Genomic DNA, 25,078 nt, shown 5'->3' with positions numbered 1-25,078 from the left:
TTTTTAAAAAGGTAACCACATCTACGCATCAACTTTGAGAAATTGAACAAAGAAAAACTTTGCTACCATACGAGTAGAATGGGATTTTCAAGAATTATTACATATGCATACAACAGAAATTGGTTTTGAAATAAACTAACCAGTAAGGCAAGGGTCCCATGGGAAGGGCTTGGGCTCTATTTTTGTGGTGTGGGTGGCCTCGTGATAATTTTTTAAGGATGCTAAAGGTTTATTTAGAAACTCTTTCTATAAAATAAGAACTCCAACCTTTTAGCCCTCTTAATTTAAAAGGGTGAAAATGGGGTGGGGCTGGAAATAGCCCCACAAGCTTAGGGAAGAATTATGGCATTAGTTGTTGAATTCTTAGGACCGCTTGCAGATGTAATTGCACTGCCATTATTCATTTTGGTAAATGCTTTTCAAATGCATCAATCTCCTCATATATGTATTGGAAACGACACATGGAGAGACATGCCTCCTCATGAGACATGTCTATCCATTATAATTAATAAAATAGCAAACTATATGTGTGTGTGTGTGTGTGTGTGTGTGTGTGTGTGTGTGTGTGTGTGTGTGTGTGTGTGTGTGTGTAAATTTATACTATAGTCTCATAGGTTTAACCGACTGAAGCTACCAAACATCAACACTCCCTCTTAGCTAAGGAGGATAAACAAGAATATGAACATATTACCTCAATGTAAAAAAATGATTTTTGGAATGTCAACTCATTTGACGTCCTAGTTGATTGAATGTCAACTCATTTGGCAAATGTCAACTCATTTGACATTTGAAAGTCATCTTATTTGACTTTGAATATCAACTCATTTGATATTTGAATGCCAACTCATTTGACATTCATGAACGTCAACTCATTTGACATTCACTGGGTGCTTTAATGTTTATAGGGTATATGCACTCACATTCTCATAATGCATACCATATAAACATCCACCATGCAAAGTATAGTCTATCATGATTTGCATAGACATCGTAAGATATCCATCATAATAGATTAAGTTATTGAAAGATTGTCACCTTTCAATAACTTATGCAAATACAAGTGATGATCATTTGGAAGTCATCACTTCCTCATGATGTACACAAGTGGTAGGCCCAAATAGTCATGAATCATAGTCCTATTGACAGCTACAATGTATCGATTACTAGAGAATCCATCTTAGCATGGTCTACTCCCTCTGAGTCAATACAATCGAGATCAGTAAAGGTAGATTGAACAATGTCCTCTATCTACTCCGTCTCTTTCAAAGTTTTCTAATGAAATGTAAGACTCCCTCTTAATCTCAATATCCCTTTTTTTAGGTATTGTTTGTCCTTTCATTCTATTTGCTGGCCCTTCACTCATGTAGAGATTTTCCTTATAAAGTTAGAAGCCCAAGTATCATGGTAATATCATATGTTCCTCTCTTTCATTATTACCTGATACATCTCCCTTCTTTCAAATCTGTTATTATTATTGACGGGTGATTATTCCCCCGTGGCATGATATGCATTTCTAAAACTTTGTTTTCAATGTTAATGGGATTGTATATTGGTCCTTATGTGCGGCAAAATCAATGTCGTCCCTGGTGTATGGTCAGTTATAAAAAAAAGGTTGCTTTATATATTATCCCCTCGTTTTGCATAGAACTCATGCTCATATTAACTCATCTGTATGGTCAGTACCATTTAAATGCATATCGTCTTCAGAATCTTCAACATAGACCACTACCAAGATGAGTATGCATGTGCATAACATTGAAGTCTATGTATATCAAGCAATAATGATAAATGATAGTGAATATCAATTATCTTCTTCACAGAACGAGACATGAATTGAGTCATTTCAATTGTCCATTATTTGGCAACAAGATTTCATTCCGATCCTGCAACGAAACTATGAATTGTCATGTAATATGAGTGAAAAACATTTTTATCGTGAGCAACGTATTTGAATGGGAGCAAGGCAAAACTATACGTGAGGTTCTAAAGGCAATGACTTAAGACTATAAGTCTAATTTTTTTTCTAGTTGCGTTCATCAAATCTGCGAAACATATGTTTTGTTTGATAGCCATAAATTACGGTTTGAATGTTGCCAAAAAATGTGTTAAGAATGTAGAGACACAAACAAAATATTGCAACTTTCTCCTTCATTGATATAAACATTTCTAAAAGAATATGAAGAGAACATCAGCCGAATCAAAATAACAATGGTCTAAGAAAGGTGCCCACAATCGCAAGTGCTACTGTCACCTGAATGAGAAATTTATAATCGCTCAAGTCTATGGATTGCTCTAGCCCCATGTCCAACATTGCAGTCGATTCTTCAACCACATCACGAACTAGCTCTTCCTCACCGGACACTGTTGTCAAATCTGGGAACACAATATAGCATGCCCAAAATAGTTCTTTCATCACAAATCCTTGTTCTCTACCCCTTCAAGCTTTATAAGCATTTGAAGTGCTTTTCATTCTATTCATCTACAAGTAGGCTCTGATACCATGTTGAGTTCTTAAGACCGCTTGTAGATGTAATTGCATTGCCATTATTTGTTTTGGTATATGCTTTTCAAATGCATCAATCTCCTCATATATGTATTGGAAATGACACATGGAGAGACATGTCTTCGCATGAGACATGTCTATCCATTATAATTAATAAAATAACTATATTATTTATATATATGTGTGTAAATTGATACTATAGTCTCATAGGTTTAACCAACTGAAGCTACCAAACATCAACATTTGTCAACAACGTGGTCTTCATTTTCACACCAAAATGAAATAATCCAACAAACAAATTTATGAAGAAATATAATTTTTTATTTTTAAAATTCATGAGACAACTAGTTTCCTTGAATTTAAGAGGTGATTGTTTTTGCAGATTCACATACAAATCCATATGACCGTTTCCCTTTTTAAATATTCCTTAAAAATCTCAATTGCGCCCGCTCTATTTTTAAGGAGGCGGGTGCGCATGGGACCCCAGTCTAAAACATCCCCAATGTCAAAAAAATGGAAAAGGAAAGAAATGTAGCTGACCTAATATTCCTATTAACATGGTTGACTTCCCATACATAGTACCCACTATATGTTGACAATAGACAACTTTATTTCATTCACTTTATATGCGAACACAATAGCTATTTATGAATTTTTGGTGGCCTATTTGTTGTGTGCTACAATGGTAGGAGGATAACAAGATAAATTAAATATGAAAATTAGTTTCAAATATCCCTAACCTCTTTACTAGATGCAACATCTTGAAGTCATTGATTCTAACAGGGTCTATTAATTATTAGAAAGAATTTGTTCAAGATAAGTTACGTTATCCAAAAAATATTGATTTTTATACGTGAAAGCATCAGCACAACTCCATTTGATCAACAAATCAAAATGTGCCAAAATGTTTTTTTGTGCTCTGATTTTGGTGAAATGAAAACCAAATCTAACTTTCTTTGAAAAGCCCCCATGGTTACCAGCTTGCTGCAAACACCAAGATTCTACAAAATATTTGCATCCAAAAACCCGTAGATCAAAATTTTCACACAAACATTTCTACTTTATTAGTGCATACGGAAAAACAATAGAAGATCATATTTTGGTTCTTAGGAAACTTGCATAAACTTATTAGTTCTGAAGGGGCCCTAAAACCCTTTTCAAACCGATTTGAAGGGAGCTATGGAGCCCTGTTAAGATGAATAGCCGCAATAGATTAAGCATTACAAAACAACAACCCAAAACAAACAAACAGACAACTGCCTAAAACAAGAGTCAATCAAAATACTAGCTGCCCTAGATAAAACAACACAAAGGACCTAAAATCTCAAAATAAAGAACACTGGGTTTTCTTTAGGCTCCCTTAACTTGATTGTGGGTTTTGGCAAGGCTCCTGTAATCTTAAAATCAGCCAACAACAAGGTACAACAAAAAAAGCATAACGAACTAGAAAAAGTCTCCTAATCAAGGAGAACCAAAGGGTTTTGAGAGGCTCCCCATGCCTAAACATTGGGTTTTGACGTGTAGCATCATTGTCATTAAATAAAAATAAAATAATAACTTTTCTTTGGGGTCCCAATAGATTTATGTATTTTGGGCCCATCTTTAGTTTTCCTTAGGCATAGGTGTTTGTTGGATTATGTGTGGGCATGTTGTTTCTCCCCAGGGAGTTTTCCTCCAACTGGGTATATATGTTTGTCGAGTTAGTTGTTATAGGTATGTGATTTGGATTATTTTTTATTGTACTGCGAATTCCTATTGGAGTTCAGTATTGTTTGCCATTTCGAAAGTGCAAGACCTTCCCTACTTGGCTATCATGATTTCGGTGGGATTTCCTCACCCTATTCCCTTATCTGTATTACTTTACTTAGATCTAGAAAATCTGAGTGCCATCAGTGTTTGCAAGTATATTCTCTCTATGATAAATTGTGACTCACTCGTGTATCTGCTATATGGTGTACTTTTGTATGTTGGCAATTAGATGTCTTCTCTAATTTGTTAATGAAGGATATTAAAACTACAAATTGATCTACTCCCTATGGCGTAAACACCCCACAAGACCCACCTTCATTAAACTGTATGGTATTTGTCTACATTGATACAAAGGTCAACCCGTACACTAGGCAACTTCCAATTGGGGACTGGAACAAAACATTACGGCCAGGCAACTTCCAATTGGGAATTGGAACAAAACATTACAGCCAGGCAACTTCCAATTGGGAACTAGAACGAAACATTACAACCATGCAACTTCCAATTGGCAACTGGAACGGAACATTATAGCTAGGCAACTTCCAATTGGGAACTAGAATGAAACATTACGGTGGTAAGCTCCAAATGTCTGTCAAGTAACTTCTAGTTGGGAACTGGAATGGAACATTACAGTCACGTAACATCTAGTCGGGAACTAGAATGGAACATTACAGCCAGGTAACTTCCAATTGGGAACTAGAAAGGAACATTAGATGACATGACTCCCAAAAATAGTATAACAAGTTGTCTCAAAAGACTGATCATCACAAAGCTAGCCGAAAATATGGGATTTTGAAAGGCGCCCCAAAGCCATCATGGGTTTTGGCTTGGCTCCCATAACTAGATCCCCTAACCTTCATAGTTTTTGATAGCCTCCCCAAACCCTAGATGGTTTTGACAAGATCCCCTAACCTTCCCAGTCTACCTCAAGATACTAAATGACCGAAAATCAAAGTAAACGAAGATAACCTCCCATGCCAAAAGTGTCAAAAGGAAGAGGGGTTTTACCAAGGCTCCCCAAAACTTTAGAAAGGATTCTAAGAAGGAAGGAACCCAGCACCAACTGGGTACCACAAAAAAAACTCCCAACTACACAGCACCTCCTCTCCCACGATATCCATTTCTACCTCTAAAAGAAAGGACTCCACCACTATACGATTAGAAAATATGAAGCCAACTTTAGGGGTGATCAAAGAGGACAACATCCTTGTATCTAAGTAGACATAATTGCAAGAAAGCCACAAAGAGCACCAATCAACCTCAATCCATCATCCATTCTTCACCACCATAGAAGAAACAGACACCTCTATTAGGAATAGGAATGAGGAAAAAAAACATAACATGTGTCAACCCCACCACAAAGCCACAACCAAAAACTCCACCTTAATAAGGGCTAACTTCTCATGTATCAAAGTCTTGCAAGGAAGAATCCAAGCTAAGCCAGCAAAAGCCTACACACGAGAAGAAAGCAAAGAGCATTGGCTAACAGAAGAGACAATCACAACCCCACCAAAACCAATCCTAACCAAAAACTTAAAAAAACCAAGCCATGCACCTGAAATTGCTGAAGAGTGTAGCTGTGATAGAGATCTTTATCTCAAATTTTATGAAATAGAAATATGACCATTTTGGTCATCTTCAACAGAAAGTGAAATTTACAATAATATTTGAGATAATATTATATAAAGAGACATGTGTCATGTGTCATGCAAAAAGGCATGCATATGGAAATATGAAGAGTTTTAAATTTGGAAATTGAAGAGACCTTCAATTATGTGAAGCATCTCTCTTATCTGTATATATATTGAATCAAGTGAAGAGCATTGTACTTAAACATTTGTTTATCAATAAAAGTGATATTTTATGTTGTGTGGCTGGGTTTTTCCCTTCAAGTGGAAGCGTTTTCCCAGGATAATATTGTGTATTATCTTTATTTCTATGCATAACCATTAAAATGGTATTGGAGCAAAGTTTGATAACAACAATAAAGGAAGTCAATCTGCTCTCTTGTGACAATTTTCTCTACATATTATTCTTGAAGAGTTAAATGGGATAATATAGCATCATGGTTCTTCCTTGATTTCAATGTCTCGTGTTTATGGTATGCTTGGATTCTCTAACATCTTTCTATTAGATAGTTTGCTATAGTGTATCGATGATAATTGTTCAATTTTGAGCTCCTCAAACGTTATTAGTTGTATTATCTTAATAGTTGATGGCCTTGTATGATGTGGCTTCTACTCTTTTTTCTTGTTCTCAATATTATGGGTGTCTATTGTCTCATGGTTAAAGCCCGAGTGAATTGTGAGTATGATTAGCAGTGGCATCCTTATTAGTGTCAATTCATTGATGTATCAAATGTTCATTTGTATTACATTTTTTCCAATCTCCTTATATGTATGTACCGTATGCCATGTTGCGGGTTGGTGGACTGTCTCAATTCAATATGACAATAATCATTGAACTTCTCTTGTCACACCTTCTATAGTTTCCTGAATAGCCCATTTTGTGTGAAACTTTTCTTCAGTATATGGGAATCCTCTACATATGCAATGGTTTGTGACTTAGTCCTTCTTTTATCTGCCTTTTGATTACATCATGGCTAAACTTGTATTTTGGTGGCTCGTAAGTCATTTTATATTTCTTCGATGGCTTTGTTTCGGCTCTTCTAGCTTTGTCATCTCCTACTCTATGTTTCTTTTGTATTCATCGGTCCCTCAACAAATGTCTTACCTCAGTGTATGTTGTCTTCCTTTCTCTCGTCCCTCAGCAAATGTCTTACCTCAGTGTATGTTGTCTTCTCTTCTCTCGTCCATGTTGACTGGGCTTCATTGTGTTATGTAAATTGTCGATCACAATTATAGAACTATCGTTATAATTCTTATCTTGGCAGAAGTTTCATATTTAACATATAAAATCTCATATTTATGTTTGCTTGTTTCCGAGTAATCATTTTTTACTTCTTTCTCATTCTTGGTTGGTTGCAGTCTTGGGATTAATCTTGTTTGTCTCTACCTCTCATAATTCCAATGATAGCGAAGTTTCTTTATCTATCAACAAATACCTATAGGAAAGAATCGGTGCAAATATTACACAAAAGATAGTTAAGGAGAAGACTTGCCATTACAATGTGGTATCGCTTCATGTTTCAAGTCTCAAGAGAGTTCTACAAGGATTATAGTGGAACAGTTCAAGATCTAGTATGTTTTGATATGAACCTGTAGAATATATTTCAAGCAGAATAACACCTGAAGTAAAGAGGACTACTTTAGGTAGTCGATAGTCATGTTTTAGCAAGGAGGGTTGCAAATGAGGCCTCCCAGAGATACATTAGTCCCCTTCCCATGGCTGAGCATGTTCCTGTAAAGTACAATCACTTAACAATGTGGACTGTTTGCTTAGTTTGGGGCAAATTAAGCCAAGGGAGAAGGCTCGTGTTGTAAGTGTTTGATACTGGTTGGGCTAGCTGTTGTTTGATAAAAGAGCTCATGAGAAGAATTCAACCAGCTCTTTGCCAAATGCCTCAATATGGACACAAACTATCATGAGGAGCTTTATTGATTTTTAAAAGAAACCTTGATCTGGATTTGTGCAAGTGTTGGTTTTTACTTATTGTTCAAAGAGATTATTGTGTGTATGTTGAGATTCTTCTCGAAAAAGATAAGTGTTCCATGACTATGAATTTTTTATGCTTTTGTATTTACTTTAGAAGTTATTATTAATCTTTCTTGATTGCGAGACGCAATGGGGTGATGAGAGGTTATGCAAACTATATGATGACATTGCTTACTGAATTAATGATGTATATTTACATTCAAATATGAGATTCAAAGTGAGCTTGTGATTTAGAGGGAGATGTTCAACCTTAAAGGGAGGTTACATCATCTATCTTAGTGTGACAATCGAAGTTGTTACTGCTGAGATGGGAGTCATGTGTTATAATTGCAACAAGTTTGGGCATATTGTTAGGTATTGCAGACTACAGACTAATCAATTTGGACCTAGTTATGGAAACAAAATTATAACATGTCAGATTTGTGACCTTCCAAACGGCACATCGCATGAGACCATTCCTACAGGTAAAGGTGCACGTTCTTTCAAAGTTGCAATTGTGGAAGACAAAGTTACGAGTTTTGGACCGCATTCCTCGTTGCAGAAGGTCCTACTCAAGCTAGAGAAAATGATGGTAGACCCATGGGTAAGCATTCCAGTTCGACCCTATACATTGTTCCTAATTCTAAGATGCTTTAAGAATTAAATAGTGAAAAAACTTAAACTTAAAAGTGTTGCTAACTTCCTTGCACCATTGGATCCCACTAGACTTCAAGAAGCTTCCTCAATAATTGGTTTCATATGATGTGGGTCTAAAAATTAGGGTCTTCTTTTTCTTTATACAAAAAGATTCAAAATGAGTCATTTGTTTTCTTTTCCAATGACCCTAGTAGCCAAATTGATGTCTTAAAGGAAGAGTTTTCATCCATTGGTGGCGCCTCATTTAGGGCCGTAGGGTGGGATGCCATAAGCCAAGAGGTGGTGTCCTTGTCATGCCCTAGATGGGTAACAGTTAAAAATGCCCCCCTCTAGGGAGATGGATTCCAAAAACCCAAGAGTATATTGGAAGTGTTCTTTAAATGGATGAATCTTCATTTTTTCTTCCCCGCTTGGACGCTTGAATTTTTCTTTCTATGAAACTTGGAGTTGATCTCTTGAATCTAATCAATATTGATCTTAACGATGAACACTTTGAATGTCCTGTTGAATTCTTGGGATGGCTTGATTCTTATTTTCTTTGTAGATAGCAAGGGCATATTAGGGAAACATACATTATGCTAAGAAAAAAGTAGAACGAGGTTAACCAACAAGATCCAAAACCTAACCCTAATGTTGCTCAGCAAACCCCTAAGGCCCAGGTTTGTTTGGCCCACATCCCCCCTTGAGATCCAGTCAACCTTCTCCAACGGACCTTTCCCTATCTCAAATCATTAACTCTGAGTCTCCCTCTCTCATCTCTAATGCCAGAGCTACTAGATCCCCCCTTCTATTGTTCAAGAGCTAAATAATATCCATGTTGCTATCAAAGATACCTTTTATGATAAGGCTCCTACCCCCATTCCCTCCTTGGCCCTTGGACATGTTAGGGAAACATACCCTATGCTAAGAAAAAAGCATAACGAGGTCAACCAACAAGATCCTAAACCTAACCATAATGTTGCTCAACAGACCCCTGAAGCCCAAGTTCGTTTGGCCCACATCCCCCTTCAAGATCCTGGTCAACCTCCTCCAACAGACCTTTCCCTATCCCGAAGCATTAACTCTGAGTCTCCCTCTCTCATCTCTAATGCCACAACTACTAGATCCCCCCTTCTATTGTTCAAGAGCTAAACAATATTCATGTCGCTATCAAAGATATCCTTTATGATAAGGCTCCTACCTCCATTTCCTCCTTGGCCATTGCTCTGAGTCCTCCAAGGTTGCCCCTACGAGTGACCCGAGTGAGAAATACAAAATCAAGAACATTCAACAATTAGTGGTGGAAAAGATTAAGAAAATCTAGGAGGCCAAGTAAAGGATTGAAACTCACATTCACTCGATAAAATAAAATCATGAATGGTGGTAAAAAATTCAATGCATCCAAAAGTCTGCCATCTCAGGATTTTTTCCCTATGAGGGTTGAGACCAACAACTTGGATAAAGGCATAAGCAATCATACTCCACCCAGGAACCTGAATATGGTGAGATACCCATCCCTACCCATATGAGTGATATGCATGAGTTGGATCTCTCATGCCCTACCAATGGTACTTCTTTTCCTACCACACTTCATGTCGACAAGAATGAGCTAACCACTTCTCGTAGTAGGCCAAAATAGGGTGAATCCAAGATTGATTCTGAAATTATAACCAATATGATAAACCACAGCAAGGGAAACCCTCAAGAGGTAGATATATTTGAGTCTAAACATAATTACACATTGACCATAGTATGTGTCAAGCCCTTAGAGGAGGATAAGAGCAACTATGCAAACTAGAATAAAACTATATCAAAATTAGCCCAAAGTGAAAGAAAAGAGTCAAGAGAGACAAATCCTCAATGGGATCAAGGCCTTTTTTCTAATAATAAAAGAAGAGGGGTCACCCCTTAGATCCCTCTCCTCTAAAGAATAAAGACCTGACTTTCTGCCATGAGGTCAGAAGGTTGATATTAGCTTCGGAGGGAGTTTGACAAGTTCATCGAAAGCAACCTTAAACAAAGAGGTCAAAAGCTCGATATTTGCTTAATGTGTTCTTCTTTGTGAGAGACAAGTTTGAGGTTAAATCCCTTATTCCACCCTCTAATATGGTTCATGATGGATGTCATGTTTGTGACACCATGACAACACTACATAAGACAATCTGAGTTAGTTTTCCTTGTACTTGTGATACAAATATCCTTGTGAGGTGACAATCTCACAATGATGGTTAAGAAATCCATTATGGTGGGTAACACATGTGATGGTACTCAACAAAAACCCATAATTGTAGATATCATAAATCCATTATGGAGGATAGCGCATACAATGGTATTCAGGGACATAATGGTAGATATCATATAACCCTTCAAAGTGGATAGAACATACGACGATATCCAAGTTGTGCCTTATAGGTAAATATCTCAAAGCCCTTTAAGGTAGATAGCATATACATCAATATCCAAGTTGTGCCCTAAAGGTAAATCTGTTAAATCTTTTAATGTGGCTAGTGCGTACAACAATATCCAAGTTGTGCCCTAAAGGTAAGTATGTTAAGCCCATTATGGAGGATAACATAGCTTATGGTGGTACTCAAGGAAAAGCCCTAAAGATAAACTTTCTAAATCAACAATGACGAATATTACATATGGATATGTCATAAGGAGATATCTAAAACTCATTGTGATATTTACTTTAAACCTTAATATAACTTAACCTTGTATAGATGTCTCCCTAGGTAAGAGGGAGTGTTGAAGTTAGCATCGGAAGGATTACATATCAAATTCACAGTGATATCTCAAATAGTGCTCTGTATTGCTTGAGACATTAACTTACTAATCGTATTAATTATTCATTATGACATAATCTAAAATGAATTCCTCTCTAGCTAAGAGGGAGTGTTGAAGATAACGTTTGAAGGACAAACTAGAAGTTCATAAGTATTCCTCCTTAGCTATGAGAGTTGATATTATTGTAGCTATGGTCAGATTTGTTCACGCTCGCATAGATAACATATATGGTTATTGTTGACACAAAAGTTTGCACCATTGCTTGAGGTATGACCCTCAAGGGATCCTATGTAACATGGAAACAACCTCCAAGTGTGGGACTTGCGCTTTGAGGTCCAATCTTCGAAGAAGGCCGGCTTCCTTACTAATAGGATGTACCTAAACCAAAACTGGGGAGGAAAAGGGACGAGGAGAATTGAAAGAAGATACAAAAAGGGAAAGGGGGTGATGCACCGAGATAGAACGTTGTTGCTATTTTGCTTGTAGATGCACATGACATTAACGAAAGACACCAAAAGTCACGATCTAGACTCTAATTCGCTCCTTTAAGGATTGATATGTAGGTTAAAGCAAATGAGATGTTGGAAGGAGAAGAATTTCACAACACAACACCATCAGTAAGTAAACACAACATACAAACTTAAATGCTGAAATAGAAACATTCAACATGAGGCATAATATGTACAAGATAATCAGATGGCAAGAAAAGGAAAACAAGGGTTTCTATTAATGCAAGGCAAAACAAGAAATTTACAATCATTGAGCATAATGTTGTTGTAAAAGAACCAAAGAAGAACCCAGAAAAAGTATTTGCAACTTGACTTTATAGATCAGGCATAACTCTAATGTTAACTTGAAGTTCGTACCCCGCAAGATGGAGTCAAGTTGCAAAGAGCAGCAATAAATGAATATCAAAACTAAATCTGATCATGAAATACAATTTGTTGTTTGGAAGTGAGAAGAAGGGCCAAAACAAGAATACACCCAACCGTAAGAAATCAAATCCATTAGATTTGATCGTTAACATCAATAATTAGGCATGGAGTGCATTGGTGCCGTGGAAACAAGACCCAAAATGTCATTCAACATTGAAGAAATGGTCCTTGTAAAGTGTCATGGCTGCAACAAAAGAATCCGCACCGCTGTCAAAAAAATGCAGGGGGGTTAACACGCAATGTTAACCCGCTGCAAAAATACGGAGTTGACCTATGAGGAATAATTCTAATTTGCCCAGAAAATGATCTGAACCATTCATGAATATCTTCATTTAAATATGGACGGATCAGATGTTGCAAGAATCTCCCCAACAGATGAATAAAACCCAACCATAGATGTAGATTCCCCACATAACAAATGGACGACTGAGATGCACTCAAAATATCCAAATATGCATCTGAATCTGATGGCCATCTCATCTTCACAAAAGCAAAGGGCAACAACACAAAAATACAAGAACCGTCCGATCAGAAGCAACTCAGCACAAGAAGAATCTGCCAAGTGGAAGAAAACTTTTGGTTGGCACATTCTCCAACACATGGAGGAAGAGACAATAGCAATTTTGCAATTTCGCAGAAGTTGGAGATGAAGCTTTCGGAAATAGCGAAAATGGGATAACACGCAAGTTTGCTCACCGCCATGTGGCACAAGTCCAATGGACACAAACTGCCAACCTTCAACGTGTTAACTCACAGCAAAGAATCCAACCCATTGAAGATATCTCCGATCAGTTATTGATGATGGCCTAAATGGTGGGCAAAAATGGCCAACAATTATCACAATAATATAATTATATTGATAGCATAATTATCGTGATATAATTATTATTATAATATAATTATATTATATGATAATATAATTTTGTTATATCAAAATAGAGTTATTAGTGTGATAATATAATTGATATTATAATATTATTGTATTATACTTGAAAAAATAGCAACTAAGTCCATAGCAAAGTAGCCAAAAACAAATAAAAGATCCTAAATTCAGGATATTCAAAAAATAATCCACACCTGAACCAAATATATCACCAAAAAGATCTACTCGCCAAAAGGTTTAGTAACTCCATGATAGAGCACCAAAAAATAAATAAAAGATCCTAAATTCAATTTCCAACTAATGCAAACAAGTTTAATACCTAGCTTACAAGCAAAATCCTTTTCAATTGTCATGATTAAGAACCCAATAGATTAAGGGAATATATAAACATAAGAGAGGAGAAGACAAGAGAACAAATTTTCTCAGAAGAAGATTGTAAGGATTATACCAAATGGCCACAAAGAAGACTACCGCTACTATGTCATGTTTACCCTCCCTACAGGTGGGACCATGAAATTTATTCACCTACAGAAAACTCATAAATGGTTGAGTTGATAATATAGCGGTTACGGTAGGACTAATACCCATGTCGAGAAAGTTGAAGAAAACGATATACAATCAAGATATACTTGTAGAAAATAACAGTTAATGCATGAGTTTCTTCCTTGGTAGAGCCTTTGTTGATTCCTTTTGTAATGAATCTTGATTCCTCTTGTAGGCAATCAGCTTTTAATTTATTCACCTACAGAAAACTCAAAAATGGTTGAGTTAATAATATAACGGTTATGGTAGGACTAATACCCATATGGAGAAAGTTGAAGAAAATGATATACAATCATAATATACTTGGAGAAAATAACAGTTAATGCATGAGTTTCTTCCTTGGTAGAGCCTTAGTTGATTCCTTTTGTAATCAATCTTGATTCCTCTTGTTTGCAATCTTGATTCCTCTTGTATGCAATCAACTTGTAATCGATCAAACTTGGGAAATCCTAATCTTGCACTAATTCCTTGGAACAAAGATTCCCAAGAGTCAAAAAGTCCATTTAGAGCTATCATTGACAATTCTTTCCTATGAACAATAAGGCCAATGGTGGAGAGTTGGTCTCGTAGTTCTGTGATTTTCATATAAATATAAATTATTAATTCCCCTTTAACCATTTTGATGTGATGTAATTTTTGTTTCAATGCAAGTGTTCTACTTATATTGTTAATTTCATACATGTGTTCTAGTTTCATGAACATTTCTCTAGCAGTCTTAAGATTTGCAATGATTGGCATAATGTGATCCTTCACAAATTATACAATCATCATCTTTGCTTTAGTGTTATTTTTCTTTAATTGAAATATTTCTGATTCATTTTTGGGTGAAGCATTATTTTCTAGTATAAAACTATCCAAGTCGTTTTCCTCTAAAGCCAACATTATTCTAAACCTCCAAGCTATGAAGTTTGAGGCTCCTTTTAGCCTATCCTCAACCTTCAACCCATTCACCATCATGATAGTAGAGAATTAGAAGAGGAGATGAGGTCAAGTATCTAAATTGCTCAAGTTATATGTTGGATTATGATCTTTTTAGGCCGGATCTAATGCCATGTTAAATATATAAAACAGACTAACAACAATTTATATTTTCCCTAATGAAATACACAAATGATTCTCTTTTGTTTCACACAATTTATGTCTTTGATTTCTGATATACATCTGAGAGTAGACAATTTCAATAAAACAGCCAACTCTGAATACTGTCAACTTTACAAATAGAAATTGATAGACGGCTCTTAATCTTCTATAATACTCAAAAGTCAAAACAATAAATAATGATCAGATATATATTTGTATTCACCTTATCTGTGATCTGAAAGATGTACATGGATTTATATCCACGTACAAACACCATGAAGCATCGTGACTTTACAACAGCATGATAGTAAAAAACATAAATGGTTGACAGCTGGTTGTGGGCAAAACATAATCAATAACTAAACCCCAACATGTTGCTCTAACATTGGTCAACAATATTTAAAGACCATGTTGTAATTAGTATTAGACTACATATTTATATAGATATAATAATAAATAAGTATTTCAATTTATATTTATATTTCTTTGTTTAATATTATTTGAGTCATTATCTCAATCCTCCTAAAGCTAATTTCACAAGGTCCAATGTTTGACAGATCAAAGGCAAGGACAAACAGAGCTACATCAGCTCAAACTAACCCCATTAGATGGTGGGCATGACATGGTAGGGATGCACCTAAGCTTAGAATACTTGTTGTTAGTCTTCTTTCACAAGTTGTCAAGAACTTTGATGCAGAGAGGAATTGGTTCACATATAGCTTCATCCAATCAAGCACAAGGAATAGTCTTGCCACTAGACAATCAGAGAAGTTATCAGTGCATTGCGGCTACAAAATCGGAAAAGTATTGAGTATTGTTAGACTCCAAACTTACATTGGAAGTTCAATCCTAAAGATGTTATGCAAGTTAAGGAGGATGAGACTTCTCCAAGATTGCTCGAGGTTTCATTACATGAGGAAGACACTCATCCTACCAATGATTCATAGCCTGACTCTAATTTGGATTTCGATTCCTAGACCTACCATGTGTTGTTTATGGACAGCAATATATTTGCAAATACATTGTTGATTATAATTCCAATTTATTATGGACAATTGATTATGGAGTTGCTTAGTATTTGAGTTATAGATTGAAATCTATTGTTTACATTTCAATATTTTATGTCATTCCATGCATGAAGCTTGGAGTCTTTGGGCAGTTATGCAATATGTATGCATTATTTTGATAATGAAAGCATTTGAGTTTTGTTAACTTGCTATTTGTTGGGCTTTTAAATTGTGTATGATGAATGGTTTATTGGTCTACTGATATGCATATTTGAAATCTCTCTATGTATATTAAAAATCCCTTTTTGTAATAGCTGACCCCTATCATCCCTTAGGGTCCGTTTGGTTCGTGGAATTTAAGAATCCAAGATTTTTAGAAACCTTGGTTTAGCCAAATCAAGGTTTTACAAATCTTCATTCCGATTTTTGGGATTTTACTTGAACTGTTTGTTTCACTCGAAAGATGTGTGTGAAGACACATTTTTATGCGTAAGCTTGTAGTTGAAGGCAAATTTCAAAAAGTAGTCCAATCTATTGTTTTTACAATCCTTAAAAAACATAACCAGGTTTTGATTTTCAATTCCTACTTGCTAGTAGGAAGTTGGAAAACCTGGTTTTGAGGCAAAATTGGAAGTCCAGTATGCTAATTCCATTTTGCCAATTGTGAAACAAACACAAAAAAATTCAAATCGGGATTTTGAAAAAGCCAATTCCTATCATCTTCCAGGAACCAAACGGACCCTTAGGGCCCGTTTGGCAGCGGGCATAGGAATTGGAAATAGGCATCTGTTATTTCGGATTCACTATTCATGCATTTGTTATTCCGGATTCGCTATTCTTGGTCTGTTTGGTTCACCCAGAATTCAATAGGGAATATGTCTATCATGCGTTTGGTTCACCAAGAATAGACTGTTTTTTCCTAGTTTACCCACGGAAAATCAGATCATGTTTACTTTCTCTCACAAGGAGGAATAGAAGGTTGAGCAAGAGATTACATAGACCAACAGCCAATCTAGCTGACGTTTGTAGGGCCAGCTGTGAGGGATAAAGACATCACCGAAATGCTGAGAAAATTAAATGCTGCCAAACAGAGGCTTACCATTGAAAGCTAATTGAAAAGAGGCTTTGTTATATGGGAAGAACCCATCTTTTTCAAGCCAAGATTCTATTTGTTCATGCCTGCCTCACCTCTTCCAGTGAATGGGGAGTAGAAATTTCTTAAAGAAAATGGGCAAATGAAATCTTCATCATTCAAGCCAAAACGCAAACTCAAGGCCAAAACACAAACGGCCAAAACGCAGACTCACTCCTTCACGCCATTAAAAATGCCCAAATAAAATGAGCACCATACTTTTTATGGACCCGAAATATTATGTTTTGTAGAAAAGTAAATATGGAATAGGAATGGACATTTGCTATTCCACCTATTTAGGTGGAATGGCAAATGCTTGTTTTTTGGACAAAAGTGGCATGTATATTCTTATCTGAATTCCCATTGGACACACCCAAACGAGGAATTGAAATTTTTTAGAATTTACCAATGCCTATTCCACTCTAATTCCGAGCGCCAAACGGGCCCTTAAAGATTGGCATTGAACCATACCCATACCGAAAACATGTCTCAGTCCTCTAAAAAGTCCCCATTCAGAAACTTCATGGAGCAGAGAACCTTCGAAAAAAAACATAATTATAACATCCCTAAAGGTAATTATGTCTACACAACCACCTAACTACTGATTCCCTAGTCGTTCTGACTTTTGCATCTTTCTGAGTGTGAATTTCCTTGGTCCCCTGCCATTTGTACAAAGCATTTCACCTATCACCACGGCGGCTAAGTAGGGCAAAATTCATATAAGGTATAAGGTCAAAAGGCAATAAACTTTCAAATATCTCACAGCTCCTATGGGCCCTTCATCGTCCTGATGATATACCATGTGCGTATGGAAAAGTTGATGAAAAAACGGGCACAGTAATTTCCAAAACCATGCCAACTCATCTTTATGGAGTGGAAAAATAATATCTACTGTAAACATACAATTACAAAATTCAGCCTCAACGCACATTCATTTTTATTGTTTTCTTTTTCTAGAGAAGTGGTGTGGATTGTGTACCTTCTTGTCGTCTCCAGAATTGACCGCGCAACCTTTTCTTCTTTTTGTCCTTCTTCTTCGACGATCTCCACCTTGCTCTTCTTCTTTGACTCTATCAAATTCGTCTTCTTCCGTTTCACTCCGCTTTCCTTCTTGGCCTTCTTGTTCGGCACAGGGTAAACAATAAGCGGGTCATTACCCTCTCCAAAGGTGCTCTTCCCCGCCAATTTTGAGCTACAACTAGCCATAGCCATGGCCACCTACAGCAAGCATGTCAATTAGGAATGCCCCTACTTAACAAAAATCCTGAAAAAAAATCAAACAGATAAGAATTCAAATTAGTTTTTGTTTTTTCCCAAATTCAAACAATATCGGCCTAAAAACACTACAGCATTAGCATAAGGACTACAAACATACCTTAATTTTCAGCTTCACCGCAGCAATTCTTTAACGCAGAAAACGTTCATCAAATCGAAATTTAACTAAGAATAAAATCAAAGTTCTACTGAATTCTCAAACTTACAATCCTCTGAATTTCCTACGAAATGTCAAGCGCTCACAAACCCTACCATGGAAAATCCAGCTTGCCTACTGATTAAGACTCAAAAGCAAACAATTACTATAAATATAAACTGGACAACGCGAGCAAGACTTCTCCCGACTTTTTAATCCACTGAAATTTCTAAATATGATTTGGACAGGAATCTAGTGCATAAATAGGTTTACTTTCTTCTAACGGTGGATGATAATTTTAGGACTCGAGATATGTATCTATAGACTCATATTCTTTTCTATTTAATTCAGTTATCGTACTACCGATATTTCATATCTTGGAATGTTATTTGTCGGAAGAGTTCGGCGTTTATCGCCGTAGATTTTGCTGCCGGGTATTTCACGGCATGTAGTTTTTGCATGGTGACAGCCGACTGAAATTTTGGCGAGCAATTGGGAGACGGTTCCATAATTCAAAGCAGAAAACCAACGACTACGTTTTTAAAAGATGCGTGGAAAAACGAGCCTATAAAATTCATGCGAAAAAACCATAGGATGTGAGGGAAGGCAAAATAGTATCGCCTCGCTTTTCTATTTTTAGCTTTTTGGGCTTTTTTAAGTTTTAATTGGCTCCGGACAGGCCAGTACACGCTCCTTTCGTGATTTGTACAGGCCGGTACACGCTCCAAATTTGAAACTGGAAACAGTTGAGCGGGAACAGAACAATGGGATTGAAGTTTCAAATTAATATTAAATAAAATATAAGATAATTTAAATGTTCAGTGAAATTGTTTAAAATTATATATATATATATATGAATAATTCAAATTTAAGGTATAACATAATGTTCATGTGGGGATGTCTTGAGTTCAAATTTGCTTAACACAACAAAAAAAATTAATTACAATAGATAACAATAATTGATGAGTTAAATAATAATATGATTTTAAATTTATTTTATGATCATTTTATTCATATTTCTTATTTTATTTAAAAGAATTTTTTTTTTTTAAATTTAAAATTGTATATATGAATAATTCAAATTTAGAAGTATTAATTCTTCTCAATGAGTTAAATACAAATTTGTATGTAATATAGTTTTAAATTTATTTTATGATCATTTTTATTCATGTACGATAAATTAAATATAAATAAATAATATTTCTTATTTTTATTTTTATTTTAGTGACTTGAACACCATTATCGTCATCTTCATCAACAACTATTTGACACAATGCACTTCCTAGTCAACGATTCCTTTCGACTCCTACAATTGCTATATTGAACGACAACTCCTTCTGACTCCCATCCCCAACTTTGAGTCATTAACTCTAGGTGCATTTCCTATGAGATTTGAACCATGGTTCAAGCTACACATAGGAATTGCATCTAGAGTTAACAACTCAAAGTTGGGGATGGGAGTCAAAAGGAGTCTGTAAGAATGTGCCTAAGGCAATAATTCAATGCCAAGATCAAGAAGCTCAATAGATAGCACAAGAGAGACTAATGATGATCAAATGAGAATCTCAACCATGATCAAAATGATAATGGATATCAGATGAATACACACTAGAAGTGTCTTGTAAAGGCAACTAGAATGACTAGGAGTCAGCAAAGAGATAAACATCACAACTAAGCACTTGTTCACCAAGAGTGGATTATCCTCCATTGAGCACAGGAGTTTGTGCAATGATGAGAGCATAAGTTTACAGAGGTGTATCTCATAAAGAGATGTTGTAGACACCATGTCTTCAAATAAGTTGCTAACTCCTATATTGTCAACAAGACAACTCATATGTCTATGCATATTCTTAAGTGTCTACATGACAACTAATATAAAAATGCATTATCTTAAGTAAACTTAAGTAAAGTGTAATAATAATTAATTATTTACACTAACACCCCCCCTTAAGTGCAACTTAAGGGAATGCACTTAAGCTCACAAAGCTAAATGCAAGATGTAATGTGGGTCCTGGCTATTAGGCCATGTTAGGTACCCATGTACAAATGCAATCCTCTACATACAATGTGATGCAATGCAATCTCTTTGAAAATGGAGAAAGAGGGAAAACCTCATGGGAAAAACCTTCTTCAAAAAGAGAGATAAGTACAATAAAGAAGAGAAGAGTCATGTGACCCCCCTGGTGAAAAATTGTGCACCCCCAAGAGACCTTGCAAATGGAGATATTTGACCTCGGTGAAGGGCTTGGTGAAGATATCTACAATTTGTTGTTCTATAGGACAATACTGCAATGCAATGACTTGCTCATGAATCAACTCTCTGATGTAGTGCATATGAACCTCAATGTGTTTTGTGTGTTGATGTTGCACTGGATGTTTTAAGACTTCAATGGCACTCTGATTATCACAATGTATGACTATGGGTCTAGGTATGTCAAAACCAAACTCCTTCAGAATATGTTGTAACCAAATAGCTTTTGTAGGCGCAGTGACAACTCCTTGATACTCAGCCTCGGTAGATGAAAGAGTAATAATGTTCTACTTTTTACTCTATCAACAAATGGGGTCGGAACCAAGATGGAACATGTATCCCGAAGTGCTTTTGCGAGAATCAAGACCCCTTGCATAGTCTGAGTCTGTATAACCCACTAACTATAGTCCAGTACTAGCTGCATAGCATATCGCATATGTATGTGTACCCTGGATATAGTGTAAGATGTGTCTGGTTGCCTTCCAATGAAGTTCATGTGGCTCTTGCATGAAGCAAGAAACCATGCCAACTACAAATGATATGTCAGGACGTGTATGTGTCAAGTAGATGAGACTTCCAACCAACTGTCTATACAAAGTAGCATCAACAAGTGGAAAGCAACACTTTGCTTCTAACTTAACACCTGAAAGAAATGGAGTAGATGCAGCCTTGCAGTCACTCGTGTGAAATCGAGCAAGTAGATCAAGAGCATACTTGGGTTGAGATAATGTGATCCCTGATGAAGATTGTTGTATCTCGATACCAAGGAAATAATGTAGACCCAAATCTGTCCTATAAAATAGATTTCACACTATCAAAGGTGGATGTTGTACTCCCTGTAATGATTAAGTCATCAACATAAAGCATAAGTAGCAAGTGAGAATCATCCCAATGAAGAATGTAGACATTCAAATATGAATGACATCTGGTGAACCCTGCTGAGAGAAGGAAAGAATCCATCTTGGCATACCAAGCTCTTGGAGCTTGTTTTAATCCATAGATAGACTTTCTCAACTTGTAAACCAAAGTAGAATCTTGAATGAAACCCTGTAGTTGCTCCATATAAATCTCCTCATAAAGATCACCATTCAAGAATGCATTCTTTACATCCATCTGATGAACAACCCATCTCTAAGTTGCAACCATAGCTAGTATTAAATGAATGGAGTTCATTTTTGCAACTGGGGCAAAGGTTTCAATGTAGCCAATACCAAGCACCTGAGAGAAACCTTTTGCAACAACTCTAGCCTTATAGTTATCCACACTTCAATCTACTGCAAACTTGGTCTGATAGATCCACTTACACCGAACCAATTTTCTTCCCTTAGGAAGAGAGACTAAATACCACGTGTTGTTTCTCATAAGAGAATTGTATTCTTCCTCCATTACTTTATCCCATTCTAGAATTTCTTAAGCTTCTTTGAGTGATTGAGGATCGGAAGAAACTACAATATAAGCATGAGGGAGTGATTTGTGTTGAGATCTTGTCCTCCTAGTATCTAAAGGATTCCCTACCAATGGTCTTGTTGCATCTAATGTTTGTTGAGGCCATTTAGGTCTAGTGGATGAAGATGTAGAAGTAAAAGGGATTTCCTCAACCTCATTTGTCTGATGCCTCTATTTAGGTTGTGGACAAACATCTTCCAAGTCACTGTCATCACTATCACTCTCTTCAATGAAGGAGGAAGGAGGAGGAGTTGAAGAAGTAAAGCTTGGACAACTTTCTTTAAACTATACACTCCTCTCATAGAAAATTTCATGTGTATCTGGATCCATCAATTTGTAGGCTTTACAAGAGTTTACATAACCAACAAAGATGCAAGGTTTACTTTGAGGTTCCAATGCCTTGCATTTCTGTGGAGGTATACATGCCCATGTTGGACAACCAAAGACTCTAAAGTGCTTTAAAGTAGGTTTCCTTCTATTCCAAGCTTCAAAAGGAGTTAAGTCATCCAAAGCTTTATGAGGACTCCTATTCTAGATGTAGTTTGCACAATTCATTGCTCCAGCCCAAAAAACTTGATTAAGAGACTTATGTAGTAGCATGCAAATGGTCATCTCCTTGAGGTTTTTTCTCTTCCTTTCTGCAACACCATTCTATTGTGGAGCGTATAGTACTAAATGTTGAAGGTCAATTCCCTCTTGAGTACAAAAATTTATAAGTCATGAGTTCACATACTCGCTTCCATTATCTGTTTGAAGAACCTTGATGGCTTTCTCTGACTGCTTTTCTACTTGAGCCTTGAAGGTGAGAAATCATTTAAACACTTCACTCTTATGAGCCATGAAGGATACCCAAGTATAGCAAGAGTAGTCATCAATGAAGATGAGTGCATAGTGATACTTTCCAAATGATGGCACTAGAAATGGGGCCACCACATCACTATGAACTAGGTCAAGAACACTTTGTGCTCTCCAAGACTTCTCCTTGTCAAATATTTTTTCTGGATGCTTCCCAAGTATGCAACCTAAACAAACACCATTTGAGAACCAAACTTGAGGTAGACCATGAACCATGTTCTTGTTGCTAAGCTATTGAAGATACTTGTAGTTGAGATGTCCAAACCTCTCATGCCACAATTTTCTTTCTATATTCAAATGAATTAACAAGGCTTGTGCATTAGATTTAGGCACAAAGGAAGAGAAAATGTAAAGCCTTTAATCATGTTTAGCTTCACCTACTGCAACCATAGAATCATCTTTGATGCTTTTCACAATAACTGAATCTAGAAGAAATTCAACCTTGTTTCCACCTCCGTAGTGAGTGATTTGGTAGACTAAATGTAATGGGCACCCTGGAAATGCCCAAGAACTAAACCAATTTCTGAAAGTTATTCTAATGTCTTTGTATAGGGTTCAATCCACATAATATGAGCAAGAAGGAATTTAAGCAAATTGAAGATTGAACTGCTGTTAAAATAATATTAGTTCTCAAAATGATAAAATCAAATACATAGTAATGTATTCCAAAGGCCAAACCCCAAGGGAATTACGTCTAGAATGTTACAAGAGAGGATGAATGTCCTCTAATGCCAAGACCTAATCTCTAACTCACACCTCCAAGCTTTTATCAAATGCAATTCACAATCATCTAATGCTCAACAATGACTCTCCCACCTTTATTTATACTTTTCCTACACCCTTCTAGAAGGAAATCAAATATTAATTAATTGCAAGTACTAGAAGCTTCCCCCTTCCAATAATTAATGCACTCTCTAGAAACTCCTCTCTTGCAATACAATAATTAATTGTGCTTCTAGAAAATTAAATTACTAGAGGCTTCCCCTTTTCAATAATTAATGCACACTCTAGAAGCTTCTCCCTTGTAATACAATAATTAATTTAATTAATTAAATAAAAGATAGGGACATACAATTCGCCCTCCTTGAAATTGCTTGTCCTCAAGCAATCTCAGTCCTATTTGCTATAGCACCTGCTCACTTTCCCAAGTAGCATCATCCTCTGGCAGATATCTCCATTTGACTAAATATTCTTTAATCAACCTGTTTCACAAAGTCCTTTCCCTAGTATCCAAAATGGCCTCAAGAATCAATATGAGCTTTCCCTCTTCATCTAATGGTGGCAATTCTGCTAAAGGCACAACTCTCTGACCAATGGCTTTCTTAAGCCTTGACACATGAAACACATTATGCACCTGGCTACCCTTTGGAAGCTCAATCTTGTAAACAACCTCACCCACCTTGCAAATCACTCTATAGGGGCCATAAAACCTAGGCTTCAACTTCTCTGCTCCACTTTTTTCAAGTGATGACTGTCTGTATGGTTGTAGCCTTAGGTAAACTATATCCCCAACCTTGAAGCTGTGCTCCATCCGGTGTTGTTCAACATACATTTTTTGTTGAGTTTGGGCTTGCTGTATATTCTCCTTGAGCACCCTCAAAATATCCTGACTATCGTACAAGAAGTGTTTTGCTTTGGGCACTCTACTATCCCCCAAAACTAGATCCATGAAACTAGGTGCTTCATAACCATATAGTGCCATGCATGGAGTCATTTTGATGGACATATGATAAGTGGTGTTATAACAATACTCTCCCATATGTAGCCATTTGACCCAAGCCCTCTGTTGTGCAATCACATAGTTCCTCAGATATCCTTCCACCCATTTATTCACAATCTTTGTCTGCCCATCTGTCTGTGGATGATAACTAGTGCTAGGTGTAAGATCTGTACCACACAACCTAAACAATTCCTACCAAAAAGTACTCGTAAATTTACTATCTCGATCACTGACAATAAAACTAGGTAGCCCATGTAACCTGAATATCTCTCTGAAGAAAATATTGGCCACCTGTGCTACTGTGTAAGTGGATGGAATAGCAAAAAAGTGAGCATACTTTGTTAGTTGGTCGACAATCACATAGATGTAATCTTTTCTTTGTACCCATGATAACCCAGTGATGAAGTCCATAGAAATACTTTCCCATTTCTTGTTTGAAATGGGCAAAGGTTGTAACAACCCTATACAATATGTGTGTTCTCCCTTATTCTGTTGACAAACTATACACTCTCTGACATGCTTTTGAACATCATCCTTGAGCCCTTT

The 25,078-nt window shown here is 36.4% G+C and overlaps 1 protein-coding gene across 5 annotated transcripts in view; it reads right to left on the bottom strand.

Annotated features, from left to right (window-relative positions):
• Positions 1-18,820, bottom strand: part of LOC149558895 (endoribonuclease Dicer homolog 3b-like) — a 141,851-nt gene extending 123,031 nt beyond the window's left edge. For 4 of the 5 annotated variants that reach the window (XM_089832917.1, XM_089832919.1, XM_089832921.1 and 1 more), the window contains exons 1-2: positions 18,225-18,819; positions 17,829-18,067 (exon numbers count right to left, since the gene is read on the bottom strand). In XM_089832917.1, the coding sequence (XP_089689043.1) occupies positions 17,829-18,061 (233 nt within the window). In that variant the 5' untranslated portion in view covers positions 18,062-18,067; positions 18,225-18,819. Of the gene's footprint in view, positions 1-17,828; positions 18,114-18,224 lie in introns of all 5 variants that reach the window. The other variant, XM_089832918.1, reaches the window with a different exon arrangement.
• Positions 18,821-25,078: the final 6,258 nt, after the last annotated feature.

This window comes from Cupressus sempervirens, chromosome 5 (genome assembly GCF_028749045.1).
Source record: "Cupressus sempervirens isolate cs-2001-9-10 chromosome 5, ASM2874904v1, whole genome shotgun sequence".
Lineage (NCBI taxonomy): Eukaryota > Viridiplantae > Streptophyta > Pinopsida > Cupressales > Cupressaceae > Cupressus > Cupressus sempervirens.
This window is presented reverse-complemented; position numbering and strand designations above follow the sequence as displayed.